General features: G+C 34.3%; 2 protein-coding genes and 1 long non-coding RNA gene across 10 annotated transcripts in view; 2 read left to right on the forward strand and 1 right to left on the reverse strand.

The window, feature by feature from the left end:
- The window catches only part of LOC106677534 (uncharacterized), a 6,292-nt gene extending 513 nt beyond the window's left edge, over window positions 1–5,779 (forward strand). Inside the window, exon 2 of the long non-coding RNA XR_010844462.1 lies at window positions 5,405–5,779. This is a non-coding gene — a long non-coding RNA (uncharacterized lncRNA). The remainder of the gene's footprint in view (window positions 1–5,404) is intronic.
- tmod (tropomodulin) overlaps window positions 1–18,603 on the reverse strand; it is a 271,736-nt gene that overhangs the window by 145,581 nt on the left and 107,552 nt on the right. The gene's annotated exons all lie outside the window — the stretch shown is intronic.
- Window positions 8,758–18,603, forward strand: part of LOC106677533 (uncharacterized) — a 12,670-nt gene continuing 2,824 nt past the window's right edge. Inside the window, exons 1-3 of the mRNA XM_014415533.3 lie at window positions 8,758–9,062; window positions 15,056–15,361; window positions 17,270–17,416. Of these exons, the coding sequence (XP_014271019.1) occupies window positions 8,899–9,062; window positions 15,056–15,361; window positions 17,270–17,416 (617 nt within the window). The 5' untranslated portion in view covers window positions 8,758–8,898. The remainder of the gene's footprint in view (window positions 9,063–15,055; window positions 15,362–17,269; window positions 17,417–18,603) is intronic.

Raw genomic sequence — 18,603 nt, forward strand, 5'->3', positions numbered from 1 at the left:
AGCCACCTGTGGTATAGTAGCTATAACAATCCTTGCTAAAGTATAGTTCTTAGGTAGCCGGCTGTGGTATAGTAGCTATAACAATCCTTGCTAAAGTATAGTTAAGGCATAATAGGCTAAAGAACGATAGGACACTCAAGATTCAAGATTGGTAAGGTACAGTAGGTAGGCTTCTGACGATCTAGGCTCAAGGCAGGTATTGGAAAGGACGGCCTAGGTAAGTCACTGCGGGTTAAAGACTTACTTATAATGCCTTACCTAGGCCGTCCTTTCCTATACCTGCCTTGAACCTAGATCGTCAGAAGGCTGAGATTCTACCTACTGTACCTTACCAATCTTGAATCTTGAGTGTCCTATCGTTCTTTAACCTATTATGCCTTACTAAACTTTTACCTAGTTTATTCAAGATAGGTAAGAAAATCTAGGTTAGAGATCGGTAAAACTCTCTACATTCAAGATTGGAAAGATAGTGTGGGTTAAAAATTTACAAGATGGTATAGGTTCAAGACAGTTTAGAAAATCTAACCTTCAAGAGTGGAAAACAATGTAGATTAAGACACTCTATATTCAACATTGGTAAGATTCTGCGGGTTAAAAAATTACAAGCTGGTCTAGGTTCAAGACAGGTTAGAAAATCTAGGTTAAAAATTGGTAAAACACTCAACCATCAGGATTTGAAAGACACTCCATGTTCAAGATTATGGTAGTTATTAAATCACTCTAGATTCAAGATTAGTAACTTATTTAGGTTCAAGATACTGCAGGCTAAAAATTGACAAGATACTCTACATTCAATATTTACCAATCTTAGCAAATACTCTTGGTTCATGACGATTTATTATCAAGATCGGTGAAATACTCTAGGTTTGAGATTGGTAGGACATTCTAGGTTATAGATTGGTAGGAAACTCTAGGCTCAAGATACGTAAAGAAACTTAGGTTTAATCCAAGTTTATACTATGAGTTCGATAATAGTAAAACACCTTAGTTCATGTTAAGTAAGGTACTGTTATGAACCTATCACTCTCTGTTCAATAAAAAAGTACATTCAAGGTACTCAATTATTTAGATAGGTAAAGCAGAGGGTTTGACAGATCTAGGGCACTCTCAGTTCTTGATGTGCCAAATCGATAAGTCGGGAAAAACAAAGGCTTGGTAATCGAACGGCAGAAATCGAAATGGCCCCATGTTTCCCGATCGCATGGCTCTTTGGTTAGATTTAGTTAAACTATTCTCCTTTCCTTAGCAGAAGCAAAATTAACATTAGTCATTCCCATCTCGAGGCGCCCTAAAATGCATACTTTTGTAGCAACAGAAAAATAAATTTTTTTTGTTCATTTTCGCATTCCTAGGTCATTAGATTTATTTGAATATCACAAAAATATCGGTCACACAAAACATGGGGACGTATATAAACTAACAAGTGAAAGTTGTGGTTTTTTAATCACAAGTTATGACAGCTTAACCAACAAAATTATGCAGAAACAAAACCTGTTCACTGATGAATTTTGAAGAAACAAAATTGTTACCAAAGCAAAAGAAGGAACATCCATCCTGATATTGGAAAAATCAATAATACAAATTATTGACCTGGGTTCGAATCCAGCTGTGGCAGATAATTATTCTGTTACATGTCATGGAGTCAGTCCTGTGGGTTCCGGAGCTCTCCTGGGTCTACTCTCCCTCATAAATTAGGTACACTTAATTGGGTAAAAATCTGGCGGTCGATCTTGACTCTGACCAAATCACCTCCTTGTACAACCGTAGTTATAGTAACAGTACTTCCTGACAAAGTAATGCCCTTCTAAGGTTACAGCGGTACAGATTTTTTAAATTTAAATATTTCCACTTTACGAACTATCTGAGAATCAATTAATGTGCCTTGTCCCTACATGGGACGTACTACCACGGATCCCTCAGAGTATCATTAATATCGATATAATCACGTGACAGCTGTCGAAGTACCTAGAGGCATGTGAGAAGGCTCCACTTCCCAAGTTACTTTCTACTGAAGAAAAAACCTGCATCATCTAGAAATTGTGCCGCCAAAGAGGACGCCTGTACCCTTTAAGTAGTAAAGTACCGCAGGTCGTCAAGTACTTTAGGTTAATAGCCAAAACTTTCCCTTCCATTCTTAGAGTTACCCCTTATCGGATTTCTTTTTTACAGATATTACAGGACAACATCCTTAAAGTGGTATTTTCTATTAAAAAAAGAAAGATTTAATTTAATTTCTGGATGCCATACCGTTTTACGGCGTACCTAGAGATTCCAAACACTTTTGAAATTTGATTTATCATTAATAAAATGTTGGCACGTCCATAAATTTGTTCCAAAGCCACTTTCGAATATGAGATTTATAATAGATTGTAAACTGATCCGTCCTGGTCAATAAAGCTACAAAATAATAAAAAACTATTTAATGGCAAGCAGCGTTTCGTCCCACTTTACAGGTCCGTATAAAATGTCTCTGACACAAATTGGACTTAGACAGGCGGCTGCGGGCGCATGCGTAGAGCATTTTTCCCTTTCGCTATTTTTTATTTCTTTATTTTTCCGAATTATTCTGAAAATTACATCCAATATGGCCCGACCAGATGACAACACCTATCGGTGGACGTCAAAATAACGCATACAAATGATAAGCATAAATTAAATTTATTATTTTCACTTTAGATGATTAGAGCTCTGTGCAGGATGCTACGAACAGCTGTTATTTAAGATTGTTCTTGAGAATGGCTGTATTGGTCGAAACGTTAAACTTTGAAAGAAATAATACAAAGTGTTTCGAGGCTTAACTTGGATACAAAGTATTTTGTTTACACGATCAGTCTCTTGAAAGTAACAAAAAGTATATATAAAGATATTTCAGGGTGACTCAATTTTCAGTCATCAAACTAAGTTAGATTTATAAAAACTCAAAGTAGAGCGGTAAGCGAAAGTCGTATGATAGATAAAGATCCTGGAAGTCAATAGAGACTTAGAGATTTACTCTTTATTGTAAAATACAATGTTGCATCAACATTGAAACTAACTTCTGACAAAATAGGAAGTAGGGCCGCCCATAGCTCAGTGGTTAAGACACAGTCTTACCAATTTTTGATGTCTATTGGCGGTGCCGGTTCGAATCCGACCTGGGACGGTCGACTTTTTTCATTGCGTGGTGGTCCCACAAAATGAAGAACTTTGACCCCCAACCATGGTGAGGCAGTATAGGACTCCAATGGAAGTCTTGGCCGAAAAAAAAAATAGGAAGTAAGCCTGAAGTTACTTCATATCTTAAGGGTAATGACAGTTCTGTTGACTTTATAAGTACAAGTGCCGGGAAGAAAAAAAGGCAGTTATCTCACCTCAATTTTTGATTACTTTAATGAAAACTATGTATAATTAAAAGTCTGAATTGATGAGTCTGCCAAGTATAGTTTGGGGGAATAAAAAATGGCGGCTGTTTCGAAACCTTGAAAAACACTAATTTTTCATTCGGAGCTCTATATCTTAAAACTACCAACAACACTAGAAAACCTAAGAGCACATTATTTAAAGAAGAGTAAATTTGCTGAAATATTAGCCTTAAAAGTGCTATTTAGGTCCAATAGTTCTTGAGATATAGCTTTTTAAAAAGTAAAATTTCTTAAAAATCTTCTGAGAGATTAGTATTTATTTAATTTATTTTGAGAAATCTATATCTCAGGAACTATGTGACGTACAGATGTCTATTAGCACTCAAATTAAAGCTAGTTTAATGGCCTATGAAGTGGTTTATGACGTTTATCGTTGTAGGAGTAGCAGTTTTCATGATATATGGTAAAATAAATTGATTTATAGTTGTCGGACAATAAGTTTGATTTATGAAAATCATCATTTCAGAAACCATTGGACGTACAGATGTCTGCCAGCGCTCAAATTAAAGCTAGTTAAATTTACTATAAAATAGTTAATAATGTTTATCTTTTTAGGACTAGTAGTTTTTATGATATTTGACAAAATAAACTCACAATAAAGTAAATTTAACTTACTAAGAAGTAGTTTATAACACTTATCTTCGTAGGGGTAGTAGTTTTTATGATATTTACATATGAATATAAATTTAGTAAATCAAAATTTGTCCGAACAACTATAAATCAATTTATACTAGCAGATTTCATGAAAACTATTACTCCTACGAAGATAAACATCATAAACTACTTTATAGCTCATTAAACTAGTTTTAATTTGAGTGCTAATAGACATCTGTACGTCAAATGGTTTTGGAGATATATATTTTTCAAAATAAATTTACTAAGTAATGATCTTTCAGTACGTCCCATACATTTTTATGAAATGTTGCTTTTTAAAAAGCAATATCTCGAGAACTATTTAACGTAAATAACTCTATTAGGGCTCATATTTTAGGAAATTTACTCTTCTTTAAATGACGTTCTCTTAGGTTTTCTTGTGTTGTTCCTACTTTTTAAGATATAAAGCTCCGAATGAAAAATTAAATTTTTTAATCGCTTTCAAAAACCATTTTTGACGTGACAACGTCTTATAAATCATTTTGCGGGATGCCATGTTAGAAAAAGTGTCCCGTAACGGAAGTAGATTGTGGGGGAGGTAATTAGTAGTGTAGTAGTGGGGGTAAGAGGATTATAGATGCTGAGAGTCATGCAGGCAAAAGTGTCCCGTAACGGAGAAGGTAGTGGTGGGGATGGGTAAGAGTGAGCTGGTGGGGGTAAGAGGATTATAGAGTATACGTTGTCACGGAAATATGTCGCCTCTATGAGGCCTACACGGGCACGGTTTTTTTTTATTCCCCCTACCTATACTTGGCAGACTCATCAGTTATGATTAGTAATTATATATATTTTTCATCAAAGTAATCCAAAATTGGGGTGAGATAGCTGCCTCCGTTCTCCTCTTGGGCTCTTGTACTATTAGGACTACATTTAAATTCATAAGTGAAGACGAGAAAAGGGATGTTAGCCTAGTAGGGGAAGACTTTGTCCAATCACATTTCGTGTAGGTAAGAGGTGAGGACAGAGAGAATTAATCTAATTGGGTATTTTAAAATTAGAAGAAGGAGGTTTTCAAGAAGAGGAGCTTACGCCCCGGGGGTTGTAACCAATGAGATCTCAGCAAGAAGGGGAGAAAGGGTCTAGAAGGGATGTGATGTTTGTGACTTGATGGCTACTTCTTGCCTTCAGTAGAGATAAAGTTTAACTATATCATTAGGCCAAGGAGATAAAGAAAAAGTAATTTTCTCTGGTCCCAAAGCGGCCAGTTAGGTTAACCTCAGTCGAATTCTTAGGAAGAACAATTTAGTTTATAACATTGAACACTGTTTACAATAACAGCCATAGATCGAATATTATTAACTAGTGCGGTCTACAGCACACGCGGTCTCAGACTTGCCTTGATGTTACAGAGAAGAAGCAGCCGCGGTTCGTCGAAGACCCGGACTCGGTGCCCACCATCACCCACGTGCCGCTCCTCGAGATCCGCCCCACCTCGGAGTACAAGAAGATGATGAAGAACAAGGACCAGGTGCAGAACGTGGTCTACGTGGACGTGCCCCCGGCCCAGAGCGTGCACGCCTCGCCGCCATGGGCCCTCCCTTCGGGGGGCACCGCCGCCCCCGCTGAGCCGCAGCTCCTGCCCTGTCCCAGGAGGAGCTGCGTCTGCTGCCCCACCGCCCAGAAGTTCTTCAAGTCCACCCAATGACCGATAGCTGGACATCATATAATAACAAAAATTCCTAAAACAAAATTATTAGTAAATAAAAAGATCAATGAGAACTATAGTAGCCTTTCTCCTCGGTCTTGATCTTAGCAACACAAAGGACCTATTATAAATATCGATTTAGTATATATTAAGTATATCGATATTAACTGATATAGTAAAAACTAATTTATTAGTAGCAACGTTTTGGCCAGGGCAAAAACGGCACGAAGCGACTAATGAAGGATTCTAATTTCATCAGTGCCTTCATGCCGTTTTCAATTTCAGGCGCTTTTTAAATATTGTTCAATTTAATTATCTTAGTTATAAGTTTTCCTCTTCCAGTTTGCCTTTTACACAACAAAAAAAACAATCCTTCCCCGGCGGACCCACCCAAAGAGTCCCGGGGACCGACGGTAATATATAACTTTTGAAATATTAGCTTAAAACGGGAAGGGGAAACTTGCCGCAACTAAGAACAAGAAATGTTAACCATAATTAATAAGAGTTGTTTTTAAATTTATATATTCAATGTGATTTACAAATGTACAAGTAATAAATACAATAAGTAAATATGTTGTATGTTTTATTTACACTTGAAAATCTTGGGAAGGAACCACCCATCGGTGGTACTTCAAGCATTAATTTAAATTAGAAGGTCCTGTGGCCATCTTCTTTTCAAACGTCTAGGAGGATTATCAGGGGTTGTTCAGGATGAAAGATTAGGAATAAAGAAAGAACCGGAATAAGGAGTCAAGATGGCTATAGGAAAGGGAATTACCTGGAGAACAATATACAGCTGAAAGTGTAATGTTAAAGAATAAGAGTAATTTTAGATTGGTTAGAAAATAATAAAACAACTAACAATATAGATACAAAATAGAGTTGAAAGGCCTAAGTTATAACCTAAGTCTTATACGAAGACAAAGTCTATATGAGAAAAGTAATAATAAAATTAAAAAATATGAAAGGAGAAATAATAAAATACATTTTGATCTAAAATCAAATTAGTAATTAGCAATATATAGTAAATATATGTAAAAAATCATTTTAAATAATATAATGAAAAAAATCGGAAATAAAACGTCGTCGGTTATGAAGAAGACTGACAACTCAAAATAATTAATTTTTATGTTTTTACAATAAAACGACTGCAATTTGTTAATATATACTTTTTTGAAGCTAGTTACAAGTTGTAATACTGTGCCTGCCAGATAGTGACTTGTAACACTCTCCCACATAAAAATATAGACAAATTGCAAAAAATTATTTTGAATTGTGACAGTCTTCTTCCAAACCGACGATAAGTAGCTAATTAAATATGTACGTAAAATAACAGGATTAAAGAAATTAAATAGAAAGTTGTATAATACAAAAGGACTAAAGAAATATCAATATTTTGATTTAATAATAATTACATAAAATTACAGTTATGAAAAAAAAAATAAGAAAGAAAACATATCTAACTAATGAAATATGCTCATGTTTCTTCTTTCGGCCCTTCTTCTCAACTGTTATAGTTGTTATCATGTTTTATTTTATAGCCCTAATGAAGGCTTAAAATTCTGTCCGAAACGTTACACTGATAAATAGGTTTTTCTTTTCCGGCCCACAGGAGTGATGGATTTTGAAAGAATGAGGTATCAAAACAAAGAGGCTTCCATAGAGATGTGATAAACATCGATTAAGTAAAAGAAATTCGAATAAGTGAGAGGTTCCAAAACTTTGATAGAGTTAAGTCGACGGACCAAGACGACTCATATTGGATTCCAAAGATTTCGACGCGAAAAAAAAACCCAAGTGTGTTTCCATGTTTAGTAAAGTTACAATACCATGTGTTTATTTTAGATATTCATGGGGATGTTATACAAGCAATTGAATTTTAATATCATTGTGTTTCTAATAAAATGATAATATAAATCATAGATCTTTAATAAAACAGTTTAAACAGTCTTTTAACTATAAACAAAACATGGTGGCAGCGATAGGAATGTTATAAAATTATTTCATATGTTTGGTATAGATAGACAAGAGAAGGTTATATGTATCAACAATTGAATATTTTAAACAGTCCTTTAATTATGAGCAAATTATGGTGGCAGTGGTGGGAATGTTGTAAAATTACAATATCTTGTTTGTTATAATATAGACAGATCTGGGAGGTTAAATGTATAAAAATTGCTATTCAGTTTGGTGGTTTAATTATACAACAACACCATGGAAAGTATATTGGGCCTTGTGCTTTAAGGACCAAAAATGAACCACTTATATAATATACTCTCACTAGTACTGCAAATATATAATATCCCCAAGCTAGTACTGCAAATATATAATATACTCTCACTGGTACTCCAAATATATAATATACTCTCACTGGTACTCCAAATATATAATATACCCTCAGTAGTACTGCAAATATATAACGTATATTTCTAATAAGTATTTATGGAAAAAAAACCTGAGTTATTTACAATTAAAAGGTTCTCTCTAAAAAGGTAATAATTAAAAAAAATCAACAAAACAATTTTTCAGCCTAAAAAACTTTTTTCCTTTCCTAATCTAATAGTTGCTAAATATGAAATATAGCAATGAATTACTTACTTACCCCTATCCACAATTACTACTTAACCCTTATCCAAAGACCTTAGGGATAGCGAACGAAAAAAAAATTACCCCTTTTCTCGTCGTTCTGACATACAGGGGGGTTATAAAAAGGTTACTAACCTATTCTAACCCAGGTGAGAAGTCAATTTTTTATTTCCAGGGACCACCATAGAAATAAAAGTAAACCCAACAGGCTGGATTTGAGCCGGTATCGCTGCAGTCATAAGGCAGTCGCTTAACTCCCTCAGCTACAAACAGCCCCCCTCTCTCCCCAATCCAACTGACTCTAGCTTTGTAATAAACTAAATTGTGTCACACTCGAAGGAGTACGGTTTTCCATTCCAAATCATGGACCCCGAAAGGACCTGCCAGTCAAAAGAGGTTCATGGAGTAGGCCTAATGTAATTAATTTATAGAATAAGGTAAGGTAAACTAATAAAAAAAAAATAAACATGTGTTCGCCTAGCGCACACATGCAATACACGACACAGACAACATTTCACAACATAAATTAATTCTTCACAAAATTATCTTTTATTTCGGAACCTCGATCAAAAATTTTTAGTAAATTATAAATTCCAAAGCAAAAGAGCAAAGATGATTGACCAAGACGAGGTACTGTGCCACGCGACGGGGGAGAGGAGGCAGAACTACCTCAACCAGATCCGGTGCATCTTGGAGCAGATGGACGACACCCCCTGCGTCAGGAGGAACAACAGCGATCGCAAACCCATCGTCGAGTATCCAGGATATGTCAACATGTGAGTACATACATATTATATAATACATGGCAGAGGCTTGGTCTGGGTTGAGCCGCTTTTCTGCAATCACATGAAATAAAGAGTCTTTGGCAACGCTGCAATGACTAAAACTTTATCCACGATCATAAAAACGCACAAATAATTAAATAAAAAACGCCTTCAAAAGTAACATTTCCTCAGTGTTGCCATCTCACAGTTGCATTACCAAATACATAATTTTTTACATTAGTGTTAATGTCTATTTAGTTGTGTTCAGCATAACAAAAGTAGACAGGGGGATTAAAAACAGTTATTAGTTATTGAAATGATCTATTTTACAGCTAGATAACCTATTTTACAGTATTCACTTTTAATAACTTCAACTGAAGGCCACCATATTACCTTGGTTTAGAATATGCAAGTTGGGTTAATATTAGTTGACAGTATTTGAAAATTAATTACAATGAAAATAAAACATAAATTGACAGAATAAAATATATTCACTAATTTACACATAGTTGTAGGGGGTTGCCGCAAGAAAAAAAATTTTTTTGGTTAGAATGTATTAGTGTACTTCGATTTAGGGTCTATTGATATTACAGCTGTTAATAATCATGATGGCGGTGAAGAAATAAAAAATAATCCTTGATATAAATTGCTATTAGGTATATGCATGAATTGCGGGTGCCGCCTTCTATTTTCATCTTTCGTTTTTTAAAAGAAACAACCATCTATGCACAATTTCAACTCTTTTTATATTGTAGACAACATTAAATATGGCTGGGGCCTTTTTATCGCCGTACAAAAAGTTTGATTCTATCGGTTAATGTTCATTTCTAAGTAGTATTACAATATGGATCTAAATATTTACCATTATAGATAGATTGGAAAATATTGCTCAGAATAAAATTCGACTACATAACAACACGGAAACTAAATGAATCTTCTGATCGATAACAATAGGAGAGGTTACTATCTTATCAAACCATGTTACAACAACGAGGTTATAAATTATTTTAAATAGTATAACCATTCAACAACAGTTCGCCACACTATAAAGTTTTACTCATAGGTTTTGTTCAGTAGTCAATCATTAAATTTTGCACCAACTTGCGCCGTTGGAATTCGACGTACTCATAAGAGAATAAATAAAATAAAGAGAAGCAAACATTAACTATTGAATTGGGTACAAAATAAAACCTAACCTAATGAGTTCTTGGAAGATAAATATTAATAAATTAAAAACGTTCTGATAAATCAAGATAAATTGCAAGTTGTTTTATTACAATAATAAAATTTAATGACTACTATTATAAAAATGGAACTAAAAAATAATATAATGTGAATGTATTAGAGGTGACTGTAGATTGAGAATAATTAGCAGGTGAGTAGACAGATGTAGATATGGTAAAGGTAGAGATGATATTGTACTGTAGAAGATGAAAACTGATAGTACCTAGAGGAGAAAAAAGACAGTTATCTCACCCCAATTTTTAATTACTTTAATGAAAACTGTGTATAATTAATAGTCAAAATTGATGAGTCTGCCAAGTATAGGTAGGGGGGATACAAAATGGCGGCTGTTTCAAAACCTTCAAAAAAATAATTTTTCATTCGGAGCTCTATATTTTAAATAGTAGGAACAACACTATATGTTCTATAGTTAGCATAACTATAATAGAAGCCATTAGTTAACATAACCAGCACTGTACAAGCTATAAGGGCGTTGAAGGCTTACATATATTGAATCTTTAAAACAATAATTTTAAGGATTTCTAGACCAATTTAATCAAGAGAAATTGTTTATTAAAAAAAAAAAATAAAAAAAAATACAGAATTTTTTAACTTTTAATATCTCAAAATGAAATCTATTAAGTCATATAACTGTTAATCTATTATAGTATTAGCAATGGTCAATACCTATTACTGTTCAATAAAAGTGCAGTAATAAAAACTTTACTAAAAGAATAACGGTTATTGCGCTTTTATTAAACAGTTACTGATATTTCTATTATATTATCCAGTTGATATGATTGTATTTATTTATTATTATAAAAGTAAACAACGTTTTCCTATATTAAGCGAATGACAGTTAGCAGACACTACGTTTACACTGAAATCAATTCCAATCTTCTACAGTGATTGTAGTTGCTTTTCTTTAATAATGATACATCTGAAATTTTTTTTTTTATTTAGAATTGGACATATTCGATAGATAGTCTCTATACTGAGACCCTTCCCTAAAGCTATTAGAGCTGGCACAAACTAACTCCAGTCTATGGTACAATCTATCGAGTACCTCAAACGAAAAATAAATACAAAACTTGTGTTAATCAGATGTGCCATTATGTCGGCGATATTCTATCGTACAGTATCATCTAGAAGTGTATGGGTCATGCATCCAGTCAAGTTTAATGTATCAAAATATAACATGTTATAATTAAAATTTAAAAAAAAGAAAACTGGCTGATTAAAATTATCATCTGAGAAAATTGTTGAGTAATCATCAAATAACTATTTATTTTTTATTAAATGACACAGCTGATGCATTTCATTAACTTTGAACAATTAATAAATAAAATAAAGATTGGGTAGATAATTTTTTTTTCAACTGTTAATTTAGGCTTGGAAGAAGGAATATTATGGAGGGGGAGGGGGGACGCTTCTAGAGCGAGGTATATTCTTTTCGTAGGCGAGGCGTCCGGTACACCATATTCGACTATTCATCCATTTATATTCACTACTTACTTTGTTAACGTCATAATATATAATTACCTTACAAATAATATTTACTATAATATTAGACGCTACCATGTTGACTAATTAGCCGGAACTGCTATAAAAAACTAAGATGGTCGGTCCGTTGCTAGGTGAGGCCTTAGCAACAATTATCAGCCCTTAGCAACTGTCTCTATTGCTCATTAAAACACACAAATTGTAAGTGTTAGTGTTTAATTTAATAACGTTTATTTTTATTTATATTAATTTAATTGGATTTATTTATATGAAAAGAAAAATTGTAATTATATTTGTGTGTTATAATGAGCAATACAGACAGTTGCTAGGGGTTGACAATTGTTGCTAAGGCGTCACCTAGCAACGGACCGACCATCTTAGTTTTTTATAGCAGTTCCGGCTAATTAGTCAACATGGCAGCGTCTAAGCAGCCCTGTCTGCATTTATAATTTAATAGTTTGGACAATTTTAGTCAGTTAACCGTCATTACAGTTCGGAACCAGACCTTTTCTGTGTTTCGACTTTAATATGAGTTCCGGATGAATTAGTGGCTATGAACGTGTGTAACCAGCCCTGTCTGCGTTCATTTTGTCGGCTCGCCTAATACATTAATACAACTTTTGGATGTTTGGACTATCGATGAGCCACTACACCAACTTTAGACCATTACAGCGGTGTATTTAGCTACAAGAGCTGCGACCTAAACATCTCGGCAGAACTCTTCCTCGGACCTATCGGAGTGGAGCAGCTTGCCTAGTCGACGCTATTTGATTTATATATATTTATTTGTAAGTTAGTTTATTGCCATCTTCATAATTCATATAACTATTTTATTTTCATCTGAGAGGCCTTTTTATTTTTACTTGTTTTCATCATTAGTCATCTTTTGTTTATTTTAGTTTTAGTTTTTAAAATGTTTAAATTTACCAAATAAATGTTTTAACCCGAACCAGTTTGTCGTTTGTTCATTTTAAAGCTTTCCATCAAATAGACATAGTCGATTTGAGGTGGCTTTAACATAATGTATAGAAAAGCAAATACATTTATATATTAAGATCTATAATATTCATATTGAAATGAGTTTGAATAGAACAGAGAAAGGAGCAGGAATTTATCGAGAACTGCTAAATGGATTTTGATTATAGATATAGATATTCAACGAAAAGTTACCTTCAAGAGGCGTGGCCTAATTCCCACCCCCTAACGTCATTTTTACTTGGAAGAAGAGTAGGGTTACTGCTTCCTCCTCAGTGGTACACAGTCAGATCTCATGACGAAGGTTATGATTCACATCATAACATTACACAGAAGTAGAAAATTCTGTGGGAAACATATTTCAGGAATAGCAAACAGAAAAGAATGGCCGTTTGTTCTATTTTGATCAGAGCAGAGGGTGTAGAAAATGAGCACCGAAAATAACAATATTATTATTTCGAGGAGTATTTTTAGCCATTATTTCATATTTTCAGATATAGTTTGGCAAAACATGCACCTGTAGAATTTCGAAAACATGTAAAAACGATATAAACATCGCATGCATACAAAAATAGCCACAAGTGAAGGATGGTTTTTCTCAATAGAAAATAAATTTTATTTTTTTAAACTATAAATATCCAATATGACGGAATATTGTAGAAATTGAATTATTAATAACATAGATTATAAAACACCTGGCTAAAATTCGAAAAATGTACAATGCCGAGGGCTTGCAAAGTGGTAGTAAAAAAATCATATTAAAATTATTATCGTGTAAATCGAACTGAGAAAATAATATACAATTGTTGCAACATATTGTAGTGATATTTTTATATTTATCTTATTAAATAAAATCAATAAGTGTTCACTGTTATTAACAACAGAATAGAGGCATTGTAATTTAAACAATTATGATTTAAATGTTGTAAAAATATTAATTAATAATCACAATATAAAAAAATATAAAAACCATTGTTAACTCAATAATATAGCAAAATGTGCATATTTTATAAGTAAAAAGTTATATTTAATTTGATAAATGTAAATTAAGAATTATTTAATAATTATAAGTAATTCTTTTGAAATAGACGCCTATTCAGCATTTTTTATTTTTATAATTTAGGTATTCTCCGGAGTAAAGGTTGGGGGGGGGGATATTACCCAAATTAATTATATGTCAATATTAATTATGTTGTAATAAATGGAGTGGACTGTATTAAATAGAATTTAAAATAAATAAATAATAGCGGTATAGGGTATAAATTTAATTTATACACATGGTTATGTCGGGGTTGGCCAAAAGGTTGTACAATAGAGTAAGAATTTGATTTTGATTGTGGATTGTATTGGGGTTATATGAAATAATAAATGCTGTAGGTAACATGATGGTTGATCTTCTTTACTTAAGTCTTGTTCTTCAATGATGCCATATTCCCTCTTTCATCTTGCCTTCCGTTCCTTTGCCTGAGTGGGGTGTAGTTTATCTACTCGTGGTGCAAATCTCAGCCAAAAAACGATTCAGGCTTCTCCTTTTGTAGCGATCAAGATGGGAACCGAAGCCTACTACTTCTTATATCTGTCACTAGATAGCATCGTTAATTTCTATTCAAATGTGAAGGGAGTACTTTTCTCAAACAGTTTTTATTAATATAATAATGCATTTCATTGATGAAAATCATTTGTTTCATCAATTGCAAGTGAAGTGGGTATTTTTATTTGTAAATTTAAATACATAACTGTAAAGGTGATTTTTGTCAGAATGTCGGGATCATGGAGTCTTTACCGGGAATACGACGATCGCCTTTGCACTGGCAACTTGAAATATAACATCTATGAAAGCCTATGAAGCGTGTTAATTTGCGTCTAAAAAGTATATTAAGTTTTTTAAGGTTTAAAAACTAATTATTTATTATTATTAAACATAAAAAGACAATCAATGACCATTAAAAAAGAAAAAAAAAAACATCCATTCGTTTTATTTTATATCGACCATGCAGTATATCATGGAATCTAGTGCAGTCTACCGAGAAGTCAACATAGCAAGAAATATGTGAGGCCACAGAGAAAACTATTTTACGTCAAATCATTTTAGGACCATCATAAAAATAATAAAAACACTGTTAAAATGCATCTGCAATAATGTTTAAAATATAAACGGGCAGAAATATTTTTTTTATTTCATGAGTTTTTAATATTTAATTTAAGTTTATGTTAGTTAAATGTTAAATTATTTTAATTAGTACTATAAATCACATTATTATTATAAATTGCAAATGAATTTAATACTCATACAACTGTTGCAGGAAGAACCCCAACTTCAGAAAGTCGCCGATCCAGCCGGTAGAGACACCCTACATCGTCAACGTCCCGGTGATGGAGCTTCGTCCGACCAGCGAATACTGGAAGCACGCCCACGAGAACGACTCTAAGCTCCAGTACTTCCCGGTCGGCTCCAGCAAGTACCGCAACTCCCACGGCGGAGGGGGCCACGAGGAGTCGCATGGACATGGTGACCACCACGACGAACATGGCCGGCACTCCGATCGGCACGGTGGTCGCCAATCCGCTGGATATGGTGGCTCCGCGGGATCGATGGGTGTAGCTCAGAGGTATTGCTCTTCTTTATTTTTGTATCTAAGGAGGGAAATTATTTTTGACCAATGTGTATGTCTTTAAGATCCTCAGAATGACCTTTCGCTCCGATATCTTATACATCACTGGAGAGGGTGGGGTGGGGAGTAGAAACCACATTGATAATTTGTTATGTGTAAGTCCCTACACCAGAGTTGGGGCATTAGCTAGTTTTAACCAATAACTAAAGCTAAATTAGTTGCATTGGAAACTAAAACTAACCAATTAGTTGTAATCTGTTGGCTCATAGAACTGAATTAGCTATCATCTGGAATGAGCATCTAACCTTTAGTTATGAAGCGTTAACTTTGGCTAAAACTAATAATTAGTTAGTTTTATCTTTAGAATCAACTAAAAAATAACATTAAAATAAAAAAGTCCAAGTACAGACTTCATTTTTACTTTTCTTATTTCTGAAAATGACCATGTTTATTTTTTCTCGGGGCAATCGATTTATTTTAACTTTTCGGATTTCTGAATTGATTCCTCCCAGATCTTGCTAAAGTTGCCAATCTTGTCCCAACTATCGCGCCAGTACCTAACTCCACTGACGGAGGGTTCGAAATTGTTCATCTCTTGTTTTATATCTAGGGGTTAATAAGTTGGCCTGCCCTTTGCTACGATAGATTGCGCTTTAGCAGACCTCATTGCACTCGAGACATTAACAAAAAAGAAAATTAATTATTTTAAACAACATTAGTTGTTTTAATTAGTCTATGTATATAAATATGTTTCGGCAAATATTTTACCGTTACTTCTTCTTATAGTAAAGTAACAAGACGACAGTTATCTAAGAAAAAAAAATAAGGTAAACCAAATTCTTTCGGTGTCCTTTTCTGTAGTGAATGGTTTGTGAGACTTTGAGGCCAGAAGATTAGCCGGTTCTCCACATTAATACATGAGTTGAGAAGCATCTCCTCTTATTTTGAAACATATAAATTGTTAATTTAACATTTTCCAAATTCTATTCTTCCTTTTGAGTTGAAGCTTCCTGGTTCGTCCTTGATATCCAGGTGTCCCGAGTGTTCGTCCGCTCCTATCTTTTCAGACCGAAGTTTCATCTCAATGAAGACTGGGATTTCATCTCCCCTCTCCTTATAACCATCCCGGCTATACCTATACTTCATACTTCGCCTCTGACGGTATGCCGTCTAGATTCCACCGCACTCTCTCCGTAGCTATAATCATTTCCTCTTGATGGACATGGCTTGTCGAGGCCATCTAACGCAGTAAGCTGCCTACTGATCAGTTATCACTCAATCTAACATAGCCTACACGGCCGTTCGTTCGAAAAGAAATAACAATTACCGGTCTTCAGTATGTTGAATGTCCAGCCGCCTTATTTCGTGCCTACTATGGATATTCTTCCCGCCGTATCTATCTTGTTTGCATTAACACAAGATAGAACGTTTTACTCAGACATGCCCTAACCACCTCAGTTGATAGCCATCATTAAAGTCCCCGGCTGATAACCATCATTAACCTCCCCGGCTGATAACCATCATTAACCTCCTCGGCTGATAACCATTATTAACCTCCTCGGCTGATAGCCATCATCAATCTCCCCGGCTGATAACCATCATTATCCTCCTCGGCTGATAGCCACCAAAAGAATGTGTTATTGCATACTGTTATTTTTGCGACATCTCTTTTCCCCTCTTGATAGAGTCAAAGAAGCTCCTGCTGACCTTATCCCCTTCGCGGTATCCTTCGTGTTATCCTCGCAGTTCCTAGCCCCATCCATTACCCAATCCGGTCTTCTTTCCTTTTGATCTTCATTATATTGGCTTAGTCAACTTCCATTGCCTTTTATAAAATAATTGATATGAAAGTTAATACCGATTTTATTTTAAAGAATGTGACAAACTATCAACTTCAATCAACAGAAAGAAGTCATACGAACTGGCCGGTGGGTTCCTGATGACCGGCTGCGACTGTGCTCGGCACAACGGCCTCCAAGACGACTGCAGGAGGACCGAGTGCCAGAACAACCCTACCTGCAAGACGGAACCTCCATCTTGTGGACCTTCCAGGTAATAAATAATAATAAGAGGATTGCTGAGGATGTGGGAGAGAGAGGAAGGGGGAGGGGAGAGACGGAGAGGAGAGAGAGAGAGAGAGAGAGAGAGAGAGAGAGAGAGAGAGAGAGAGAGAGAGAGAGAGAGAGAGAGAGAGAAGCCATACAACATTATTCCGTTTTTGTTAGCAATAAAAAACAATATATACTTAATTTAGTGTTGTTTGTTGGCCACAACACTAGGCAACTCTCCGCCATCGTCCAATTTTCATCTTTTTTTATAGTTAGTTCTATAAAGAAAATTTTAAATTATTGTTTCAAAAGTCATACAGTTGACAATGAACTGATCTCCGTACTATATGAGAAAGATAAAATGCGGAAAACTCTCTTGGCAAGCGTCGAGGGATTTAAAGTCAAATAAAAGTCAAGATTGCGAAAATATATGTCAGCTGCTCCGGGTTCTAAGGCACTGGGGCTCGCGCATGGCCGCTCAACTAACCCAATATTTAGAGATGTTTATTAGTTTGTTTCATTTCGTTGTGATCTTCTATATTACTATCTTTGATCTTCTACATTACCATCTTTGATCTTCTAAATTACTATCTTTGGCATTAAATATATTAAAACATGTTCATACCATTTATGGGCTCGCTACGAAAACACTGAATCCTGAAAATGTGAAAATCTCAAGCATTTCTTCCCGATTTTTTATCATTTTAATGGGTGTGTTTGCCAAATATATTAGGGAGAATAAAAAATGGCGGTTGCCTCAAAACGATAAAAAAAATTTTTTTTTCAAAGCTTGATATCGTTAAAACTACCAACAGCACTAGAAGACTTAACAGAGCATAATTTAGAGTGGAGGAAATTTACTATAATATGATTCCTAACAGAGCTGTTTACGTTGAGCAAGTTGAGGCACAAAATTTCATAAAAAATGTAACAAAAAATCAGTAGTTAATTAAAATGCATTTATTGTGGGCAATCTATATATCCAATGGTTCCCGAGTTTTTCATAAATCAAACATTTTATCAGAACATAATGAAACCGACATTTTATTATTTCATTTTGACAAATGTCATAAAAACTACTACTTCTGTCTAAGATAAACGTTATAAGCTTCTATTATACAATAATAAGAGACCCTATAAATTGTATATTATAATATTATAAGCTTCTATTATACAATAATAAGAGATCCT

The sequence above is a fragment of the Halyomorpha halys genome, unplaced genomic scaffold, assembly GCF_000696795.3.
Source record: "Halyomorpha halys isolate HHAL.00 unplaced genomic scaffold, Hhal_1.1 Scaffold102.1, whole genome shotgun sequence".
In the NCBI taxonomy this organism is placed as follows: Eukaryota; Metazoa; Arthropoda; class Insecta; order Hemiptera; family Pentatomidae; genus Halyomorpha; species Halyomorpha halys.